Below are 25,456 nucleotides of genomic sequence, written 5' to 3'. Positions count from 1 at the left end.
AATGAACTGTTCTTTTACAACCTGTAATATTGTGCCAAGAATAGCTTTCAGATATGTACCAAGCAACTTTGGACAAAATACAGGTTAATATGTACAATTTGCTATATTGTAAACTTTTTTATACCGGTTCATGCCATTAAGGTGGATCGGGACTATTCGACTGCGCATAATTTATAATGGTAGCATACCAAATAATATCAATCAATGGTTTAATAAAAACAGTTTTATTGATATTCATACAATGTAAATCAATAATCAATAAAACTTTGGATGTTAATTTTGAGCTATTTTAAAAATGATGTGTGAAACTAGAAATGTGGGTGCAACCAGCCAGGTCATGCCTCTTGGTGGATGTTTATTTTAATTTGTTTTGTTGGCTTTTTTTTTTGGGGGGGCAACTTATATTAATTTCAATGTTTTAAATGATCCTGTTATTTTATGCAAAATAAATAAATTATGAACCACTCAAAAAAATATAAAATTGGAAAATTTTTACTCTGCTGCTACTTCAACAATTCTAAATGAAATCAAGTTTTTGCTATTTCATTGTGGAATTTATCTTTCAGGCAAGAATTAATTTTGAATAACATTTAAAATGTGACAATTTCAAAAACTTAAAATTCCATAAGGTGAATTGATAATCATATCATTCATGCCTAACATGAGACAATAGCTAGTGCAAGGTTACTGTAGACAAATGAATACATGTATCCATATTATGTGATGAGTGATTCTTCTATTAATTAGAACAGCAAACATGTGTAAATAGTTAAAAGAGGCAAACACAAGCAATCATTATTGTACAAAATAATAAAATTAACAAAAACAATTTACATTCATACACATTAAAACAAACAAAAAGCCCTCTAACAAAAATATCAAACTTCCTGTTTTCTCAAAATTATAAAATAATCTTTAAAAGCCCCGAAAACCACAAGTCAAATATAGGTCACAGTGCATTGTTCTATAGAAGATTACTGGAGTGGTGAATTGCAATTTAATACAAAAAATACCAAAGTTCTCAAGCATGAAATGTAGAGAAAAGTGACATAAATTCTGCTGAGAAGCAATGGACCATAATGCACAGGAACAGGTTCTGAATGAAGGGGTTTGAACAGAATGGAAAGATATTTCTGTTCTGTTAAAACAGATTTCTGAAAAATGGATCTACTTGCAAAACTTATCTGAACTGAGATGAACACCTATCAGGGTGAATCTATATAAAATAGAGAATCCCATGATATACAAACTATATCCTACTTCATAAATCTTTGGTTTACAATTAACATCTGCAGAACGTAATAAACACTGCTATTCATTACAACATAACAACATTAAAATCAATGTCAAACATTTCAAATTCAATACAAGCCCATCAGAAAAAAATTATAAATCTAATACATGTTTTATTCAAATCTGTTTATCTAGTTTAATCACATCAATAATCTTTAATATAAACTCCTTTAGTTATTGTAAACATTATCAAATGTCTGCTATGACAGTAGTCCATTATTAATCATAGTGGTATCATAGAACAACACAGTATGTTCTATAGCAGTGGTCTTAAGCTCTTGAATATTTTTGTTTCACTTATTTCCCTCCACCACGGAAAGCTTACTGTCACCTTTATCAATTCGTTGATATAAATATAGTACCCAAATCATGTGTTGATCCAGGTAGATGATTGGGTACACCTTTCATGCATGTTCTGAGTACAAGCATCCTTCCCCTTTTCAGGGAAAATATTTAAATGGGTCTTCAGCTCCTCAACCCCTTATAAATATACTGTAAACTTTAATATATTAACGGCATAATAATAAGCAAATAAATCATCAAAAAATTTCACAAAAGCATTGCAAAAAAAACCATTACAAGTTTGTGAAACTGATAGAACATACAATATATTTCTGTTATACCTACCAAACTTGGGTTATTTTATTTTAATTAGTTCTTTAAAAAAGAGTTTTTGTTGTTCTTTTGCTCATAGAACGACACTTTTGTAATTTTTTAAGAATATAAATAAAAGGCAAATGAATAAAAAAATCCAAACAGGCTTCTCTTTTGATACTGAATTGTAAAGACTAATCATTGCCACTTAATTCAACACAATTATACATGGAACATAAAAAAACAAAATCCATTCATCCATATTATTTAGTGAAATGCACAATCAATACTCACTTTATTTAATCAGCACCAACGAAAACATACATTTTCGTAGAAAAAACATGGAAATAATTCACTATTACTTCTCTTATATTTTGTCATTCCACATGAAAACATGACATAATTATATTTTTCTCAAAAATATATTTTTACATTAAATCATCCCTCTTAAAAGTGAGATAATTGTTTAAACTTTATCAATTTGATATTAATGTTCTCATTAAATTGCATTTATTGTACATCTAATTAATTCAGAATTCATTATGAGTGACATGATAATACATTGATCTCCCAATACAAAAAGGGTTTCAGTTTTATCAATAATCATATGATTTCTTATTGCAATACATCAAACCTGCTATATAAAATATTTAAATAAAGATATTAAACGACTAGGACATTCTATGAATTATTTCTAAAATGAGTGATACTTTTATTAAAACTTGAAAATTACCAGAAATATTTATGTTTTATACTAAGATGTTGATCTGAGTCAAGTATATGTGTTAAGGCAAGACTGATGCTAAAAAATGTAATGATCCAAAAATGTGTGTAAAATGATCATCCATATTCATTTATCAATAATTTGAAATTATTTTAAATTTCTTGGACAAAAAAATGCTTCACTTTATACCTCTTCACTTGATCCCAACATTTCTTTATTAAGTTCAGTAACCTATATGTTTTAAACTAAATTTTTAATTTTGAATCCAGAAAATTTCAAGAGAAATCTAATACATGAATGTTAGCATTCGTCTATATATCTATAAGTATTCATCTTTGGAATTTTCTCCAAACTCTAAATAAACAGCTGTTGAAAAAAAAAACCATATGAAGATTTCCAGTAGGAAATTCTTATAACTTGTATAAAACTATTAAATACATAATTCTTATGGTTTAATACTGAAATGTCTTATTCAAAATATAAAAGTATAGATGAAATTCATTTCTCAATTTTTAAACAAAGCATAATCATTTTTCCAAATAAATACCATGATGTTATAATACCAGTAATTAAAATGACCACTAACAGATAATCATACAACAAACTCAACAATTCTCTTCAATCTTACTTAACAAAAATAAACACAGTGTTTATTGCAAATTTCACTTATTTGTTTTTTTATAGTCAGACAGTAGCCCACCTCTACCTTTACCTCTTGTCTTTTTATTATCAGTACTGTATCCCCACATGTTGTACTGAGGCACACCCATGCTGACTCCTAGTCCCAGCATACCTCTCCCCATGCCTTTCTTTCTTGTCTGTTGCAAACCCATGCCCCTTCCCATACTGACCCCCATATCCATACCCAACCCTAAACCCATCCCTGAATGGTCACCCCACGTATAGTCATATCCTTGGTAATTGTACAAGTCAGGACATTCATCATAGCCACGAAAGGCTCCAAGATGAGCTACCTCTTCACCCCTTGGCATATCTAATACACCAAGATCAGTGTTCGGATCACGGTATCCTCCTAAATGAGCAAATGTTTCTCCATCATACTGATAATCCTCTGCCCCAACATAATTACCAGGTCTTTGGAACTGGTCAGGATTAAATCTAGCAGGGCTGATTATTGGTTTTTTACCTCTGCCACGTCCTCTCCCAGTTCCAATAGCACCTAGTTTAAACTCTTGCCCAGGTTGCGGTTGATTGTATACAACTCCTTCCGGTATATTCCCACCTCTTTTCTCAATGTATAACTGACTAATTTCATCCACCAATTGACTAATGTTTGCCTTGGGCTTCTTTGCCCATCTTGGCTTTGATTTATTTTTTCCTTGTTCTTTTTCTTTTTTCACTTTCTCTAAGTGTTCTTCAAATTTGAACAATTCTGGTCTTCTTGATAATTGAAATTCTGGAATTTTGATGTCTTCATCCATTAGGTCGAGCAACATGTGAGGCTTTAACCATAAACAATCACTTGTCACACCATTTATATAGGGAGATGACCGCTTGTAAAATAATAATCCATCAATCTGAAAATATATACATTTTTGAAAGAATATATTTAATTCCATTATCAATCCAACCAACTTTGAATGGAAGGGAAGGAATGGAACCCTTACTTTTAGTTATAGGTTGTGTGTCATTTATGGTTGTAAATGCCTTCAATGTATGATAATGTATTTTTATTATTTTGCAAGACGGGGAGCAATTTTGAATTCTTTTCCTACTGGTACTTGCCTACATCAATTTTAATGGATTAACCATTACTAGAAAAAAGATGCAAGTGTCAATAACATAACTATAAATACCAAAAGCAACCTTCACATTATACAAATCTAGCTATAAATAGTTTAATGGGGCTTCAATGCTTTAAAACAAAACCCCTTTTAATCTGAGATATTTCTTAACTGCCATTAAAACTTCCATACTCATGTCTTGATTGGTAATTAGTCAAACCTGAGCTAGGTTGAGGAGTACTGATCTTTTTAAAGTGAATCTTAATAATGCAATTTCAGTAAGTTGTTTTCAATTTAATAGTACATCTTTTTAAACAAGTTTTGTGAAACCATTTTTGTTCAGCTAGAAAGGTTCATTCCAATATTTGAAGCTCTAAACGGTAAATTAAAAAGGTATGTTGTACTGTTATACCACTGTCACAGGTTAGAGGAGGGTTGGGATCCCGATAACATGTTTAACCCAAGACATATTATGTATGTATGTGCTTGTCCAAAGTCAGGAGCCTGTAATTCAGAGGTTGTCGTTTGTTTATGTGTCACATATTTGTTTTTCTTTCTTTTTTTTCTAATAAATAAGGCCGTTAGTTTTCTCTTATGAATTGTTTTACATTGTCATTTCGGGGCCTTTTATAGCTGACTATGTGTGTGGTATGGGTTTTGCTCATTGCTGAAGGCCATACGGTGACCTATAGTTGTTAATTTATGTGTCATTTTGGTCTCTTGTGGAGAGTTGTCTCATTGGCAATCATACCACATCTTCTTTTTTATATGAGCTGTTTCTATCATTGATTATTAATACAACAAAAGGTTTACAAAAAAAAATCTTATTAATTTGAATTAGCATAAAAACACTTCCGGAAATCAAAATAATAAATCTGACATTTATGTACATTGTGTAAATTTTTCAACTATATTAAAGGGAAATTCCGCGATTTTTTACTTATCATCTAATTATGTTCATTTTAACATAAAAAACACATTTGCAAAGTTTTAAATTTATATTCCTTCTAATAACGGAGAAAATCAAGTATTTGTAACTTTTTTGGTTGAATTCTCGAGTGGGTCGTGACGTTTTAGCCCGATTTGTTGAATTCTGGGAAAAAATAAAATTTGTTTAACTCTTATAGCTTATCGACAATATAAGTAATTAAAAGCGCACAGCTGACGAATGGTCGTAGTTATTAACCACAACATAAGAATGAACAAAAATGAATATGCATATACTGTTTTGTATTGATTGAATTAAACTCCTATAAAATTATCTCTAGTAAATGTTTTCGAATAAATTTCATTAATTATTGTTGAGATTTTTTTCATAAAATATTTATTGAACATTTTTACTGATATTGAACTGAAAATATCAGTTCTATTTACCGTTATTGTTTTGATAATCATTTCAATGCAACTAATGTGTGAGCAGAGTGTGTATATTATTTTGTAAAGGTCACTGTATATTTCTCGGCTTGAGGTCAGTTCGTTTACCTTGTAGCTATTTAGCCGCAGGTGTGAGTTCAAGCGTACACAGGTATGAATGTTGTTATTTGGAAAGGATAACTTGACAGAAAGGATTAGAAAGAGTATGCTGTATTTAATACACTAAGATTTAATACACGATGAGAATAAAGATACAATAATTAAATTGTGTAAATGAATTGAAAATAAAATTCAGATTCGTAATTCCGAAAGTGTATAAAAATAAAAGGAAACAATTTTTTATTACTTTCATAGCGGCAATTGGCGTAAAGATTCAAATATGAAGTAAAAAATAGTAGTTTTAATCTTTAATAAAAACTAAATGTAATATTACCCAATTTGATATACCATTGCACATCTGTTTGATATCATTGACTTTACCGGGATTTCTTAACTTGTATTCAAATCTGGCTGTGTTTAAATGCTCATACAACTATCGCAATTTTAAAGTTTTTAATTGAAAAAAAATACAACATACAACATGCATTATTTTTTTTTTAGTTTCTTTTTAACATTTCATTCTTACATAATTAAATTCATTTGACAATCATTTACACGAACTTTTTGTGAAAAGAATACCAATTATCTAAGCTAAGGCATTATTTTTTTTGAGGATTTTTGTACATTTTTTTTTTAAAATTCTATGATAATATTTGTGTAATGTTGAACTTGATAGCCATCATTAATCCAAATAAGTAATACAGTAGTTGTAATAAAACTTATATTTTAGTCATGCATAACTGATATTGACGAATTTAGAATAGTTCGTCCATACATCGGTGTTTTTGAAACAATCATTATTAGTATACATGTAAGTTTCCTAACGTATAAGCGCCATTGAGGATGAGCTCCAGAGAAAGCAGACTAGTAGCGTTTCGTTAGTTTGTTTTGGGAAAGGAGAGGAAATGCAACCACTTGTACAGATGAACGACAAAATTAACATACAAGCATTTATAGTCAACACAACCAGAAAGAGTTCCCATCGTTGGACGGGGAATATGAAGGCTTCCAAGAATGAACAAGTGACATGTCTAACTCTGAACAGTTAGAAAACGGACTATCGACATCGACCGCTTGTTCTTGATATTTGAAACTGCATGCATATATACGTATACGTTTATGATAGTGATGAGTTCTTGCGTCTGACAAAAACTAAATTCCTTCATGGTTAAATCTTGCCATACGTTTATATTGGTTTGTAAGGTGATTACTCAAAATCGTTATTTGAAAATCCTGTTTGTGAGATGTAGATTCATTTCAATACAGAAATTTCATCTATATATTAAGTTTCACAAGTGTATAACACGGAGAAGCTCTGAAGGTACATTACTCCCATTTTGTTTGGGTGTGAACCATCGATGTTTACGGCAATATCAAAGATTAAGATGATGATGGTAGAAAGAACTATGGGTGTCATGTGGCAAATATTACATGCATATTGGACCATGAGTTGTCAATCTGTATGAAAAGCTTTCCAATACAACCATATTATTGAGAAGGAATGTTTACATGCTATACTCTCGTACTAGTATTACAGGGTTCTTGTGGCATTCACCTTAAACACACATCTTTTTAACGATGTTTAAAAAAAAGACAGAACCAATTTAATGTCATATTTCCCTATTTTTTAAATATAACTAAAAGTCTTTTATCTGACAAGAATACCCCTATTTAGCGGGCAAGTAATTTATTCTTTTTTCTCTTATTGAATACCAAGAAAGAAAATAAATCCTGAAATTAATTTGAAACTTTGATACTCAATAGTTTCCCAGCAAAATATTCACATCCCTTGGGGATAATCAGTGTTCGCCCAGTGGCATATATAACTATTGTGATGACGAATTCCTTCCTTTGTTCGTGAACAATCTTATTGAAATATAAATCTGTGATTTTACTAACTATGTCCACAACTTCGATGAACCAAAGCTAATTATACATCGACCTGTTTTTAAATCAAATTGGTTCACTTCTTCTTCTTCTTCTTCTGGTATACAATAGTCTATCGACATTCGATGATTACATACTGTTGGCATACGTGGACTAGTCTATTTACAAATCTTTTACTGGCCCCAATTTATTCAAAATATATGTTTTTTTTCTTTTGTTAAATGTATTCATGTATATATTTTAAATTGCGCTATAGTTCCGCTATAGTTCCGTAACTTTCTACCCAGTCGTATAAACGAATCGTCGACAAGTGCGTACATTTTTTTAAATCAATATTTCTGGTATATTCCAATCTGTCCTTCACTATTGACAATGAGTTCATATTAAATTTTCCCAAATTCACCCTTGGAAAAAATATTTAAATAGAGTTTAATTTCATCAAATCTTATTTTTTGGGTATTATTTATATTTTTATGAATAATATTCTTTACACCAGAAATGTAATTTATAAACAAGCGTATGAGTTTAGTAATGACAAGTAAGACAGAGTTGTATATTATACATCTGATAGTTCAAAATGGAAAGTTATAAGTTATCGGCCATGTACACTGATCAATACCTGCAGAAGTGAAACGATGCATGAACTTGCAAGCCCGACAGGAAATCGCTTGAATACCTGGACGTGTCACCTCACACCCCTCACAATACCTTTGGAAGTAATACCTTTAGCCATGCTGGTGATCAGATGAGGGAAGATCAGAATTTATTTGAAAAAAGTTTATTACTTTAAAGAATTATGAACAAATTAGATTTTCGAAAACAATTTTCACGGAACACTTATTTATGATTTCAACTTTGACTTTTTACCTAATATCAATATCAACAGTTTAAAAACAACAGACCATGGTAATTAAAAAAAATAAGAATATTTTCCGTATCAAGCTAGTTAGTCAGATAAAACAACCCTACGATTGACAAGATATCGACACGCAATTACGACTACATCGGTTACTGTAGTTTTGTTCCTTTGTGGTTTATAGACATATCGTTGTTATTAATCGGGAAAGAAGACAAAATGGCCAAACGCAGAGAATTGATACTCTAAATTTAAAATCGATGGTGATCGCTTATCTAGCGGAATAAAACTTTAATATCTATGAATTTGAGCATTTTTATACAGAATGAACATAATATCAATTTTTGATTTTTTTGCGAAGTTTCCCTTTAAAACATATTCATTTCATATCGGTTGAGAATAAGATTCTCTTATTGGATAAAAAGGGGTCACATGGCATTCATTATTCTTCAGTAATAAATTTCATCGGTCATTAACAGAAAAAACGGACCAGAAAACCGGTCGTTAACGAACTTTTACATGATAATGACCGGTGGGGCGTAGTTACCGTCTGATATTGACCGTTGGGGCGTGGTTTCTGTCTGATAATGACCGCTAGGGCGTGATTTCTCTGTTAATGATGGGTGGAGCGGGGTTTCTCTGTTTAGAGAGATTTACCTTTTATGAAACATGTTCCTGATTTTAATATTATATTTAAGTTGTTGAATTGTTTATTATATGTTTTTGTTAAATATAAAATTAAAGATAACTTGATTAATATTCATATACTGAAATAATTGCACTAAAATGAATGGCAGTATTACTACGACTGGTCTTCACTCTTTGTCATAGAAATCGTACAACTACTCGAGTTCGCTTTAGGCATTTTGAATTTATGAGAATTTTCCAAATCATGGTTTCTCAATGAAATAAACATAATAGTTCTTGAAAAACTGGTCATAATCGTGATACATGGACTGCCCGTAGGACAGTGGTATTGACTGTGACAGAAATAATGACCTCGCCTTTGGCTCAGTCATTATCAGTATCTTAGTCAATACCACTGTCCTGTGGGCAGTCCATATATTACGATAATGACCAGTTTTTCAAGAACTATTATATAATTACACCAGGGCTTCCAAAAAATATTTAAGCCAGCTAGACATTTTATATCTGATCCAGATTTTAATACCTAAGACAAAGTCACAAAAGGCAATAAAGGTAATCAGATGGCTATCCCAATGATTGACATTAGATTAAAAAAAAACGATACTTTGATATTGATTTGATGTTCTGACGTAAACTGTTAAATTGGAAGTGCATCATTCAAAGTGTGCACATCAGGGTGCTCATATTTGCTATAGACTCTTTATTTGTGCAAAATGACGTTGTCAAAAACTTTACTTTCGTTTTTCAAATCACATTTTCCTAAAACCGGATGTTGACTTGACAATGGTAAAACATGGACCATAAACGAATACGTTAAATCTGTGTACAATTACAAAGCACGACTGAGTGAAGAAGTTCTTTCCACGTTATTTCTTCAACAAAATACTTGAAATGAATGTTAGATACAGGTATCAATGATAGTTTTAGCATTTTTGAAGAAATGTAGGATGCATAATTAAATTTTCCACCTATGCACATGCGCACACGTGTTCTAGTTCATACAATATAGTTCTGACAATTTTTCATTTAAAACCTTTTTAAATTTTTCATCAAGTCATGTTTATAAAAGTATTTCTTATAATTTTCATCTTTTGGACTAAATCATTTAGATACAAACCTTTGAAATGTAAGAAAATAATTGTGAATAGATCGATCAATTTATACAACTTCCGGTACTGAAAATATTCGAGTGAAAATAGTTTACCTGTCACCTGAACAGGTAGATTTCAGCTGTCCAACAACTAATTAGCCTTGATTAAAATTAGAAAGTATTGAAGTAGGGGTTGTTTTGACAGTAATTAATCATCAAGTCACTTTTATGCCCGGAAATGTGTGGATGTTAAAGGCAAAAGGTTGGGTCAAAAAGATTGTGAATTATGTTAAAATGACCAAAAAAGCCTTGAAAACTAAAAAGTAGATGACCGTTTCATGCTTTGCTCAGCCGGACTTTTACCGGGTATTAAACAATTGTCCCTGATTTACACTTCTGGTATTAACCTGTATTTTGCCTTCGAATTACCTAAGATCTACTCTGAATCACCTTTTTGACGTCAAGCAACAATCACTTTTTAACTGTGACGTCAAATGTTTTGAATTATGATGTTAAAGTTTAGGGGAACCTGTGTGATTTTATGTAATGGCGGACAAATTTGCATACAAGTGTAAATATGCCTATTGTAATAATAAATCCCCAAGAAATTTTCTGAACTATAAATTTGCATACAAGTGTAAATATGCCTATTGTAATAATAAATCCCCAAGAAATTTTCTGAACTATAAACACTAACTGAACTTAAACTCAACAATGACCGTTCTCTATAAAATATATATAGTGACTACTGTAAACTGGGAAATTTTCGCGCTGTCTTTATTTCGTGATTTCTTGACGCTATCTAATTTGGCGCCGTTTAGAATTGACGATTTCCCTGCGACCTATATAAATATTTTAATAAATGATTTCAAAAGTGAATAGCTTAACATGTATCTTAAATCAAGTGATCAAAATCAATCAAGTGATAGAAATCAATCAGAAATCTATTGTTTTCTGTTCATTAATGTTAAAGGAGATTATAAAAGTTGTGCCATGTTTGCTTGTACAAAGACATGCATATACAAAATAACAGAAATGAAGAACTAATTAAGAGTGAATTTAAAATAAAATGCTGACAGGATAAATGCAAATTAATTGATCATTTGATCTTATTAATCTTTGAAGAAGATTAGAGGAGATAGAACTTTTATAACTGATTTACAAGTGTCATTTACAAAAATTATGTGTAACAAGTGTTGTTTACATAACACTATCCATAATGTCCGCTTGCTTGATTTGTGTTCCATTAAATTAAAGTCATGATTTCTATCATTGCTTTTCATTTAGAAACACAATTATGATTTGATCTATTAATCTATCGTCTGCAAAATCAGTCTTAAATGCAGTGGTAATCTGCATATTATAATGTATTATATATACATGTATAATCTTTATCTCATGAATAGAACTTCCCTGAAATTTTCGCGATCGTTTTTTATTTTTCGCGTTCCAGTCCTTACCGCGAAAATAGTGAAAATAAAACTGCTGCGAATATTTCCCTGTTTACAGTATTACAAGCTTTCATACCTGATAATTTACAGTATTCATTTCCTGTTCTATTGCTTTCTTTGTACATGGCACATCATTTACCATAACAAAATTGTGCTACAATGATAAAATAATAGTACACAAATTGTCAAAAAGTCTGGATACCAAGAAAATAGGATAAATTTTGACAAAGTAAGGCCCTACTTCTGATCAAGATTTACAAGGGTAGGGAAGGGTTAAGATCTCACGCCAATAGTTCAAACTGTTAAATTTCCATGTGCCACTACTAGTTGTTGTATGTCATCGGATATTTCTGACACTATGGAAAACTGGGTGTTAATGACAAATCTTTGATTTTTTGTGACCAGTATATTCTAAACTTTAATCATCTTGGGACAATTGAGAGTTTGAGATATTGTGTAGACAACACATTTCTTTTGCTGAAGACTATATATTAACCTCCTCTAGATGTTGTTTGGTTATTTTTGTGATTGGTTTGCAGTCTTAATTATGCATACCCCATATCTCCTTTTATTCTTAGTATGGCTATCGTTTTATAAAGTTTATCAAAAGCACAAACAATCTACTTTTTGATATTATTTTATACTTGGATCATGTTGTTTTTTAATCACATGATTTACTAGTTACACAGTTTACTTTTTTGCGTTTAATCATCAAATAATGTCATTCTCAAAATTTCTTACCATTAAGCCCATCTGTCCTTAAACCTGGTTCAAACCCTATTCACCTTTACAACTTACTTCATTTAACTTTGAAACTTTATCTAACCATAGTCTCTCATCATTCAGTCTTTGTTTCAGCCAGAAATATCGGAAATCAGCCTAAAAATAATAAACAGAAATGACAATCTTATCATATCAATACAGTATTTGTGGGAATCTTTTACTACTTATACTTTGATGGTCAACTCAGACTCTCAATAACGATAACAATGAACAGACGAACGCACATACCAGAAAACATAATGCCCCTCTACTATCCAAGGTGGGGCATAAAAAGAAATCTGGTCCAATATTTATATGCATTAACCAAACAATCAACTATATATATATAAGTCATTGAGTAGAACTATTATAAAGGTTTTATTGAACTGTCCAGGGTTTCCGCTGGCGGTCGCCATTTTCGCAATTTGCGAAAAAACAATAATTGTGGCGATAAAATATCGTCATTTGCGAAAGAATTTGGTGAAAGAAATATACATAACGATTTATTTTCCTCCATCTTGTTTATTTACTTTTTTTTCGAGATTCTCGGACTTAACCGGATAAGACAATACTCGGAATTCACCTTAACCTCATTCAGATTTGGACAAAAAAAATCAATAAACAGCTGATTGCATTTTATCGCTATCGACAACAAAGGACTAATTAATAAAGGTGTTGATTGAATTGTTTGACAAAATTATATGGTTACATGGCTTCCGCTAAATGTCACATACAGAATTTATTTACCACTTTGCGACGCACGTGTTTGAAGCAAACTTTTGACGTCTCCTCTCCTTTTAAAGATTGTTTAGAAAAGAAAGCTGTTGTTGTGACGAAAAATGTTCAAAAGCAAGAAAAATCTCTGATTTAAAACTTTAATTATCCTTTGACTTTAATATAGGTAATTGATTAGGGAGACTACTTTAAAGTCTTTTATCTTCTTAATCAATAAAAGTATAGTGGCCCCTTCATTTAGAAAAGTTGTTTAAAATACATTGAATATTTTTCCCTTTTAAGTTTAAAAAAACTGTTGTTTAAAAGTAAATGTTTAGTGTTTTATTCATTAAAATGTAGACTTTAAAATAAGTTTGAGAGAATAATCATAGACACAATGGGGTAAAATCATCTTATATAAGGGAGGGGGGTGTAGAAAAAAAGTCAAATTTTAAACAAAAAATATATTTATGTTACTTGGCGAAAAAAATGATAAAGGGGCGAAAAATATATTGTTTTGGCGAAAGAGGTGGCGAAAAAAAAAATTGACCCAGGGGAAACCCTGGAACTGTCATCAGTGAACCATTTTACAAAATTTAAATGATAACGCATTAAATTACATAATAACCATTTGAAAATGTGTATGTGGGAATCAAGGTAGACCCTGGAAAGGTGTTCAAGGATGTCTGAAGGAATTTGCATACAAAGTTCTATGAGTGATATGGCATTTGAAAAATACCCTTCAAAGACCTCCAACCAAACATACTTTTTTCTTTAGGAATATCTTCCAAGATAACTTGAAAATTAAATACCAATTATATACATTCTGTAATTTTTACAATATACCCTATAGCAGTTTATTTTCATGGATGTAAAATTTTGCTATTTTCGATGAATAAGGTATACAAAATATATTGGAGATTTTTATTTTGGCCGATTCAAACTTTTATTAATACCTTTGCATGTATTCTTTTTATTTGGGGGAATTCATTTTGACAATTTTGTTGTCTCAGAGAAAATAAGCAAAAATTTACATATTGCGAAAAAAACCTGATATACAGTATGATTAACATTGTTAATGGTAAAGTACCTCACAATCCAGTAGACTTTGATCTTTCCAGTACATGACATCAATAATATAGAATGTGTTTTCACTTTTATTATATATACAATCTAGGATACAAGAACCTGCAAAATAGACAATCATATTATCATTTTATAATTTTTAAAAGAACCTTACTTAGCAGGCTCACAATACCTCATACCATATATTAAGCTCAAGTGGTTGCTGAGAAAATGTGATAGGAATGTTACTGACAGGAAACAGGGATTGATGGAAGGACAAACAAATGTTAACCACTATATCCCCTGCTTACTTTGGAAGGGGGTTATAATTATTTAAAATCAGGAAGAAAAAGATTGTTACTTTATCATAAACCCCCACCCCCTCCAAAAAAAAATACAATACCAATAGAAAAAAATATTTTATTCCTTCTACAGAAAACAGACTTCAATAACAAAGATCTGTAATACATCTGTTATGAGCTAGACAGCTTTTTCTGTTCTTCAACATAGCTTAGATGTGGCAAAAGATACATGCTCAAAATTATATAATTACATTTTTTAATATACAAAACCATTGATCCCTTTTTGTTTCCTAATGATGGGCTAATCACAGAAAGTTATACCAGAAAAAAATAATGACTTACTACCCATTTCAGTAGCAAGATTTTATTGAGAAAAGAGCAACAGACATGCAAAAATTTTTATTCCCAATTTTAAAACATTTTTAAATCAACATTTATATATTGTTTAACGAATTTTTAGTAATTGTAAATTTACTTTGTTTGTGATGTAGAATTATCCATTAGTCTAAATTTATACTGACCTCTACTGTTACTAGGATTGCCTCCAGGGAAAAGGGATCTAAATTCATCCATCACCATACCCATCTTATTCTGTGAACAGGTCGTACCCTAAAGTTCAGCAGTAAAAGATTTAATACAAATATATTGTCTAACATACTAAATAAAAATGAAAGTCTAAGGTAAGTCAAAAAGATTTAGAAATCATGATTTAAAAGAAAAGTCTAATTATATGCACCGTATAGCTAAGTGATTAATTAAAATAGAAATGTAAGTGCTGACCCTCATACGTGAAAACCAAAGCTTAAATAAACAAAGAAATATTCAAAGATATCTTTTTTGTTTTGTTTTGAGGGATTGCTGTCCTTTAGAAATTTGACCCCAGCAGGTAAATATGAAGACTTCTTTCTGGAACATATCCATGCTGCGTAAATGTATGATGTTAACAAGATGTGGATTACTAGCATATACATTGATCCCCGACTTCTGCATTTAAAAGTTTAATTATACCTCTACCCTTGGAATGGGGGTATAATTCAAGGGATACAACATTCTTTTAGGTGTAATACCACCAAATCATGGTACGTCACATCCGGTTGCATACGAAAGTAGGTCTAAAAAAATATTCCCTTGAATTTGACAGTTGTAGAAAATTAACCCTGCATTTCAATGCACTTTAAATTTTTCTGAGTCATAAACATGTATGTTGGGTGTCTGGAAGCATCATTCTTTTTTTATTAGATGTTCTTGTAAAATATTTTGGAAAGTTAAGGTTACATAGTAACCAAAGCAGGTAACCAGTAAATAACAGTGTAAAAATTGGGTTGTTTACTTCCGGTGATGCAATGAAATGTAGTGTGAAATTTTCACCGTAGCACTAGAAAGGATTAAACTTTATTCATGCAAAGTATTTCTTTGGTTGAAATAAAGGTAAATACTGTACATTTTTTTAAAAGTGCCAATTTAACAAAGACTAATAGAGGGAAATCAATGGTGGTATTACACCTTTACCATATACCATACCCATAAATATATATTATTTCACTTATTTATGTATTTAAATGGAATAGCTTACCATTCCAGACATAACCATTTGTCTTTTTCCTGTTGGACAAGCAATCATAAACCAATCTGTTTCAAATTTCTCTGGTAAAGCTGTCATCCATTCAGACTGCATCAACTTAAATATAAAAGATGATATAGGTTAAAACACTAAGTAAACAAAAGAAATGCTTTGAAACACAAATGAAAGTAGAGGATAGTGACTCAAGCCATCACACAGGGCACAGCTGGAGGAAACAAGTACATTGTGATAGATTGTTCCATTGAAACAAAGTGTATACCCACAGATGGAAGGTTTTCTGAAAACACCCTAAATCATTTCCAAAAGGGTTTAAAGAGAACTGAAACATTTTTTGTACATATATATGCACAGTGATGGTTAAGATGAACTAAGTTTTGATCAATTCTAAATTCATTTTTTTCTCCCCTGTACCTAAAATTCCTTTCAAAAGTGGTACAATGTATATAGTCATAAAAGGGTTACAAAGCTATAGAGTGGAAACAATTTACATATTCAAAGAGGCTACGCTGCTACGGTACTAAGTTGAATAAAGTTTTTTACCATGATCTTCACTTTAGGGTTTCTTTCATGTATGCCACTCACCTTTAAGCAAAGGTGAATGCTCTTGTTAAATATCTTTTAGGAACTCCTGGGTTTGTTTCAGGTTAAATACAGATATTGATGTCTTTAAAACCTTAACCCTAGACTGTACATAAATGTTGAAAATGCGTTGACAACAGAATGTAAGAAATTTTGTCTAGACTTCATGACTGCCATTGCATACAAATTAATAATACGAAAAAGATGCAAGGAATATATAACTGCTCAACGAATGAATGTAAAAAAAAACAGTTTTCTTAAAATCAGATTTCTTCTCTAAAGTATATAAGTTGGTTTATATGTTTAAAAAGGTATAAAATAGACCAAAATTTTCATCTATTACTTGCTACTTTTGGGTAGGAATTTCAAAAAAAAGTTTACCTATCCTAGGAAGACTCATTTAGATCCAAGTGTAACACAGAATTGGCAGATTTTTTGTAAGAGTGACTCAAGAAAGTTAAAATGTTATTGTGTGTGAAAACAAGAAACTAGGTCAGGTAGGAAATGTGAAATAACAAGTGTTATTATTGTAATTAAGTTATGTTTTGTTTGTATTGCAATTAGTTGATATTTGTTATTTTGATGTCAAATTCTACCATGATATTTATTTTAATTTTTGGTGTCCCACTTTTTATAGTTGCTCTTTTTTTTTCTGAAAGTGTTTTTTTTTTTTACTCATGTGTTATATTTTGTAAATAAAATCTTATTAGAGATGACAAATTGGATATGAACATTTCATATTTTAATGAATAAATAAAGACAAATATCATACAAGTACAAGGCACTGATATACGCATTTGAATGTTCAAGGTTAATTTAGTTTCCAAGATTGAGGATGTAAGATGCTGCATCATCTTACTGAATATAGTCATTTGTACCATTGTGTAGGGTTTCCTTTAAAGTGGTGAATCTTTCTTCTAGTTATCTATACTTTTTTGATTTTCCTCTCATCTTGCCACCTGCTGCACACTGTACTTTCTTTGCCTCGTAAGCTGCTTGCCCTTTCTTGAACACATTGATAATTTAAAATATGTTTGGATGTGCTGTTTTGGCTCTCTTTTTGAGCTTGTTATGCCAGCCCTCTAATTAAATGCTTATTTGTCATGGGTCCTTCTGTCTGGTGGTGGTTCCAGGTTGGTTGTGGGTATCTCCCTTCTCTTCATATCACAATTATACTTTAACTTGGTGCAGGCATTAGTCTGTGGTGCGTTTTCCAAGGTGTGTATTCTTGGTTAAGTATTTGGTAAACGTGATTGCAGTTTTGTCTGGTAGAGTGCTGATCTACTACTTTCGAATGAAGGCAGTTTTGTGCAGTCTCAATGGTCTGTCCATCTCATGATAAACTAATTATTAGTAATTTGTTCAAATCTTGAAGAAGTCAAGTCATTGAATACCATGGATTTTGCTTAATATATAATATAGTTTTGAAGATGTTTTAATATTTATTTTATTAAAGTTTCTGTTATGCAATTAAACAAGTCTGTGGAAACGTTTTGTGTTGCAAAATGTAAAGGATAATTACATTGTTTTGATTTTTCTAACTGCATGAATTAAAAAAAGTTGCAACTTTTATTAAATATGAAACAAACAATATGTCAAGAGAAGCAACAGATTTCTTTCCAACTACATTTTTTTTTTATTGAAGATTTTTCCTGATTTCACAACTTTTAAAATCATAAAAATTCACTTTAATTAAAGATAATAATTCAAGAGAAACAATTCCCTAATTACATGTTGTTCAAATTGTTTTAATAACACAAAGATTTAATTTGTTTATTTAATATTTTTATCTTAATTTACATTTCGCCTTAGTTCAATTCCCATCTGGCCTTAGTATATTTTTTACCATTTTTACCTGGAATTCACAGCTAAGGCGAAATGAGAACACACCAGTGGAATATGGGAATCTAACAAAACAATAAGCGGGATCTAGGATCAGAATACGCAATCCCAAAGTGTTTATTCCATACAAAACACTGTTCATCATATTATCCTACCCAAAAACTGTATAATGTTGCATAAGCATAAGACTCTCACCTAACATTGTTTCCTGACCTCTGGCTCTGACTTGGATATTTTAAAGTTTAAAGGTTTCCATGCTTTTTATGTATTGAGTTCAATTATGGCTACATGAATAACTAGTTGATTTTTCTTTAAAGATCTGTTTGCAAGACATGTATGTTGTAGCATCTTGAGTGTGTTAGCAAAGTGATTTTGTGGAGAGTTGATTTGTTAAATTAAAATATTTTGATGCATTGGTCTACACAAGTTGTTTCCCATAGATTTGTGATTGGATTTGTTCATGCATACCAAATTTGTGTATTAGAAAATCACACTATTTATAATCTATAGTGTAGGCATATCATCTAATTTGAGCAGGTATATTATATCCTGTTATTTTCCTTTAGAGGTGGTTGACAACAATATATAGTGTTATCAAGATCTAGCAAAAGACTCCACTAACTTAATATGAGAGGCTATTTTGTAATTTGCTGCAAGATGTGATGAGATTTTGCTACTTGCTGTAAGCCACCATATGACCAAGATGTGGAACAGTAATATCTTGGATTTTGTTTCATGAATAAATTACCAGATCCATTCTTACTGTTATAATAGACCACTTTTCCAGTTATGTTCTACACTGACAAAGTTCATCAATTTAAGATGTCATTTACCAGATAGAGGGGATCACCTGTTTCCTGCAATATCAAAGTTCATCAAGCATCTTCGTGATCACCTTTATGCGGGATAGACTAAATTGTTGATTTGGAAGGTTCTTAACCACAATTCCTCAATGGTAGCAGTGTTGATCATCAATTATAAGAAATCAATTTGGAGAATAATTTGTGCAATAATTTAATAAAGTGTCATATATTTCAACTACAAGTTCACCATGGGAAGGAAGTGATGATACCGTAAACGCACAAATAGTGTTTACTAAAAAGTTTTTGACAGAATGCAACGAACTGGAAAGCAGTTGGTGATTTTTTCCAGCTGCCCTGTTTGAAAAGTTTTTGCATGCAGTATAAGACTGTCCTTGCTCTACATTTTCATTGCCATACATTTATACCAATCAAAATGCACAAATTAATATTATAGTTTCTTTGGTTATCTCAAAAAATTTGTAAGGGTTCTGGGGAAGCCAGTGTCTGAAAATATAGATTTATTTTTTTACAAAATTTCCTTCTAGATACTAGCTTTTGATCATAAACAAGCTTAGGTCCAAGTTTGGTACAAATCCAAAATAGTATAAGAAAGTTATTAAAATTTTTAAAAAGTTTAACCACAGAGTGCATGTGTTGTTTCCTGGCAGAAAATCTAAGTCCATTTAAAAGTTAAATACAGAAAAATGGATTTATCTTTTTTACAAAATTTACTTCTGGATACTATCTTATGATCATAAACAAGCTTCTGTCCTAGTTTGGTACCAACCCAGGATACTTTAAGAAAGTTATTAAAATTTAAAAAAACTTTAACTTCAGAGTGAATGTAAAATTTCCCAGTAGAAAAACTAAGTCCATTTATAAGTAAAATACGGAAAAAATGGAATTTTATTTTTACAAAAATTATTTCTGGATACTATCTTATGATCATAAACAAGCTTCTGTCCAAGTTTGGTAGAAATCCAGGATAGTTTAAGAAAGTTATTAAAATTTCAAAAACTTTAACCACAGAGTAAATATTTGTGGATGCTGCCAGCCGGAATGTAGGATCACTTAGTCTTGCTTTTTTCGACTAAAGTCGAAGGCTCGACAAAATAGCTATATAACATGTTATGACAATGGTGTATGTTGAAAAGGAATTGCTCCTCTTTTTTTATTTGTAAATTACAATTTTGCTTTGGATACTGTCTTATGATTTTGATCATGTTTTTTTTATCATGTTGATGAAGCTTCTGACTAATTAAAATTCCATAAAGTTTTGACAAAGTTATCACTAAAATGTTCAACTCAACAACATTCTTTATGTGCTTGTCCAAAGTCAGGAGCCTGTAAGTCAGTAGTTTTCGTTGGTTCATATCTTTCATATTTTTTTCCCCAAATGTTGTTTTGTAATATATTAGGTTGTTTTATTTTTCTCTATTTAATTGTTTATTATTTTTCATTGGTCAACCATAAGGTATGAATTTTTCTCATTGTTGAAGGCTGTACAGATGCCTATAATTACTTACATTCACTTCATTTGAACTTTGGTGGGTAGCTGTCTAATTGGTAATCATCACATTTACTTATTTTCATATACATGCTTTAAACATCTTTAACCACAGACAATGACCATAGAATGAAGCATTGCTATTTACAACATTGTACACTTTTGCTGATGATTTAAATGTGTAGTGTGACAGTGCTTACAAACTTGAATTTCCATTGTTATCACATTTCACAGGGGCATAACCCCCATAAAATAAAACAGATAAGCCAATGATTTCAATTCATCCAAAGATATTGGTGATGTTTTTAGCTTTAACATAAATTTCATTTAACTTAAATGAAAATGTAGCGTGGTCTTTAAAAGATGATTTTCAAAAGAATCTACATTTTGTACCTCCCAATTGCAAATAATATTTGACAATCAAACTTGAAAACCTAAATAAATTTCATATAACTAAAATAAGAAATGTGAGAGTGAGAGATGATAATTTTTCATTTCATTTATAACGCAAATCCAAGTAAATCACCAATCAGCTCAGATTTCCCAAATCTTTGAAATAAATGAGATCTGTAAGTGTAACAGTACTTCCTCCTGTATGAAAGGACAAATAGACAGACATCAGTAGTCATTTTTTCATATTCCTAGCTCTGCTCCGCTGGGGTGGATTAAAACTATCAGAGGAACTTATGCTAACTACTGCAAAGGACCATTTTCACATGAACAGACAGCCACCTCAGACAAAATAAACTGGACAAGTGATTTTTAAGATTCAACATTTTCCCATAATGGCATTTTAATAAACATAATGGCTGCAACAGTAACAAAAATAAATTTACAAATTATAATTTTATAGAATTTTCGTAAAGTTAAAAAATAAATTTCTTTGTATAAACCCTACAATCCAAAAATAAAAGTCAAATTTATTTAATGAAGGTATTTGCCAAAAAAATATTTCTCATCTCATGTCAATTTCTATATCTAAGATGGCTGCCATATCCTGGTGCACATATGCAATATGCATCAAATCATAAAATTAATCTGTTATGAAAAGAAGGTAAAATACTTTTGCATTTATTTTCATTTTTCAACATACATTATGACATTAAAAAGAACATCCTGAATTCTTTTTAAAACTTGTTCTCAAAGTTAAAACTCTTCCCAGAAGTTTCTTATTGCAACGCTTTCTCAAAATTGTGTATTTTTATTTGAAACTGTTGCAGCCATTAACAATTTTCAACCTTAAAACTGGCAAAAAAAAAATCACAGATCTAATTTTGTAAGAGAAAGGAAAATTATCATTCAATTCCATCCCCTCCTCCTTCATGAATTTCAATTATGCCAGAATCTTGTTTGTATTGTTCACTTTGTCCATTATATTCTCCCTGACCTTGACCTTCTTTACTCACTTCCATTTCATCTTCCTTTTTATTTCCATATTGGTCGTCATAGTAATAGTCCTGTTGTCCATAATAATCCTGATTACCGTAACCATAGCCACCGTCATCATAGCCTTGATTTTGCTGTTGATGCTGCTGTCGATTATTTCTTCTTCCTTTCTTTTTCTTCCCCTTTTCAACTGTTGTTTCCATTTTTTCTCCTTTTTCCTTAAATTCTTTTTGTCTTGCTTCCTTTTTAGCCTTGATTTCTGCCTCTTTTTTTTCCTTGTCTATGGCAATCTGTTCCATATGAGCAGCATATGTAGTGTAATTGTCAGGTCTTTCTGCTGCTAGTTTTTCTGGAACAGTCATGCCTAGAATTTCAGGAAGCATGTATGGTTTAAGCCAGACTACAAGAGGAGTTGAACCAAATGTATAATGTGTTCTCTTGTGATAAAATAATAATCCATCCACCTGAAATACAAATAAAATGCATTTTAATGATGCATAATAATGAGAATACCATTAATATCCCCCTTATAATTTTACTGCTAAACATTATAACAATTATTTAGAAATCTTTTACATGTATTTTAGGAAATATTTGATAGTTTTATACCACATATAGGTATTTGCTACCATTTCATTTTTATTTGCTCAAGTGGACCAACTTTTCAAAAAGAGATTTTTTTTAATTTAAATTTAACAATGTTTTTTTTTTCTGTGGAAAAATTTAAATGATATCGGTGTCTTTCAGATGTGGGAACAAATTAAAAATATTTTTACTTTAGTACGACACTTTCATTATAACATTAGTCAAGAGCCTGGGACTTGCACACATGTAGATAAGTCTATTCCTCTTTATACCTCTGTTAGTGTGAAGAAATAAACGTTTGACTGGTTTCTGTTGGATTCTGTTTTTGTCAAGTTTATCAACAGTAGTTATTCTTTTTTAATTTACCACCTTATTCAATCTATGAATAACAGGTTTTTATAAGACTTCATAAACATTGACATGACAATTGGCAAAAGAATAACATTTTCACTGTTTATTATAGGGAGAGGATAAAATTTCACATTATATTGTCCTTTTTTTGTTATATGATATGTTGTAGATCAAGGTAAAGTTCTTGCAAAATAGTGAAATGAAACAAAGGTAATAGATTTTTTTTTCAAAAACATAAGAACTCTGTTGATATTTCTTTTTTTCTTGAGATTTTTTAAAACTGGTATTTGCAGTTATGAATAAGCCACGGTTTTATTTAATAGGTATGATAAATGTTTAATTATGACAAATAATTCAATTACAATGTCCACAGTATCTGTTTTATTACTATTGCTGATAGTTTCTTGTATTGTTTATTTATTGCAAATTAAATTAACAAAATAGTTCCTGTATATTTTCTTATGTACTTCAATCCATCTCAGAATTTTACCTCAAATGCTGCTCCTGCAACTGCTGCACCAATGGCTTCTTTTGAAGGCGGACAGTTTGACAATGGCAAAAATCTATACTGCAAAGAAAGAAAAAAATATTCAAGATCAATTATCCATAATATCTTCAGTAGTGTAAGAATATATATCTAACATTTTAAAGATTCTACATTGCAAAAATAGTTTAGTAAATTTTGTGCATCTAAAGCGTTTTTTTCTGGATTTACCATCATCAGGAACGCTAAAATATAAGCATTTGAAAACACAAAAGGAAGCATAAATAACAACAAGGGGCCTAACACACTTTTTAAAAAACAAAATTACACACATAATGAATCCAATTATGAGAAATTTCAAAATTGAAATTGTTTTGGCACAATAGATTGTTGAAATACAAAACTTTTTGGTATTTTCAATTATGTGCATATTTTGCATTAAAATACCATTATAGAAGATATAAAAACACTATTGGACCTATAGACAAACCTAGATATAATCTAGATAAGCATAGAATGTTCATCATGTTTATCCAAAAAAAAATATCAAATGCATGTTATATGGGTGTGTTGTAGTGAAATATCACTTATGATGTGTTGTCTTTTAGCATATCTACCATATATTTGTCATTTAACTGCATAAATCTGTCGTAGAAATAATAGATCAGAACTGAAGTAGTCCTTATAGTCATAAGAAACGAGTGACTGAGAAAAATAATATTCTTCCAATTCTTGAACCAATACATACAAACATCATAAACTTAGCCTTCTGTTCAAGAATTTTTAATTTTTTTCGCATAAATTTCGTATAATCATCAATTTTTTTCCATCGGTCAGTGTTGTTGTGAAAAATATGGCAGGTAATTAAAGGTCGTGTTTTGAAGCCGAAGTTTAAAGATTGTCAACTGTTTTTCAACAATCAACAAACTAGAGGCCCTAAAGAGCCTGTGTCGCTCACCTTGGTCTATGTGAATATTAAACAAAGGACACAGATGGATTCAAGACAAAATTGTGGTTTGGTGATGGTGATGTGTTTGTAGATCTTACTTTACTGAACATTCTTGCTGCTTACAATTATCTCTATCTATAATGAACTTGGCCCAGTAGTTACAGTGGAAAATGTTAGTAAAATTTTACAAATTTTGTGAAAATTGTTAAAAATGACTATAAAAGGGCAATAACTCCTTTGGGGTCAATTGACCATTTTGGTCATGTTGACTTCTTTTTAGGTCTTACTTTGCTGTACATTATTGCTGTTTACAATTTATCTCTATCTATAATAATATTCAAGATAATAACCAAAAACAGCAAAATGTCCTTAAAATTACCAATTCAGGGGCAGCAACCCAACAACAGGTTGTCCGATTCATCTGAAAATTTCAATATTGATAGATCTTGACCTAAATGTGTCAGATTTGCTCTAAATGCTTTGGTTTTTGAGTTATAAGCCAAAAACTGCATTTTACCCCTCTGTTCTATTTTTAGACGTGGCGGCCATCTTGGTTAGTTGGCCGGGTCATCGGACACATTTTTTAAACTAGATACCCCAATGGGCCAGGTGAGCTAAAAAGTATGGAAATTGAGCAATTGTAAATTTAGATAATAGTTTATTTTTAAGGACATCCATGCATATTGCGATTACCGGATTTTTACGAGATGGGTCACACTGAGGTCACTTTGCATACGGAAAATATGTCGGGGGGAATTGCTTCCTGGAAGGAAAGGAAGCAATT

The 25,456-nt window shown here is 30.8% G+C and overlaps 1 protein-coding gene across 1 annotated transcript in view; it reads right to left on the bottom strand.

Moving 5' to 3' along the window:
* Positions 1-205: 205 nt before the first annotated feature.
* LOC143073303 (uncharacterized) overlaps positions 206-25,456 on the bottom strand; it is a 46,731-nt gene continuing 21,480 nt past the window's right edge. The window contains exons 8-15 of the mRNA XM_076248730.1: positions 23,730-23,807; positions 22,324-22,767; positions 16,178-16,282; positions 15,126-15,213; positions 14,328-14,425; positions 12,560-12,640; positions 11,838-11,915; positions 206-4,149 (exon numbers count right to left, since the gene is read on the bottom strand). Coding sequence (XP_076104845.1) covers positions 3,274-4,149; positions 11,838-11,915; positions 12,560-12,640; positions 14,328-14,425; positions 15,126-15,213; positions 16,178-16,282; positions 22,324-22,767; positions 23,730-23,807 — 1,848 coding nt within the window. The 3' untranslated portion in view covers positions 206-3,273. The remainder of the gene's footprint in view (positions 4,150-11,837; positions 11,916-12,559; positions 12,641-14,327; positions 14,426-15,125; positions 15,214-16,177; positions 16,283-22,323; positions 22,768-23,729; positions 23,808-25,456) is intronic.

Source organism: Mytilus galloprovincialis, chromosome 4, assembly GCF_965363235.1.
Source record: "Mytilus galloprovincialis chromosome 4, xbMytGall1.hap1.1, whole genome shotgun sequence".
Lineage (NCBI taxonomy): Eukaryota > Metazoa > Mollusca > Bivalvia > Mytilida > Mytilidae > Mytilus > Mytilus galloprovincialis.
This window is presented reverse-complemented; position numbering and strand designations above follow the sequence as displayed.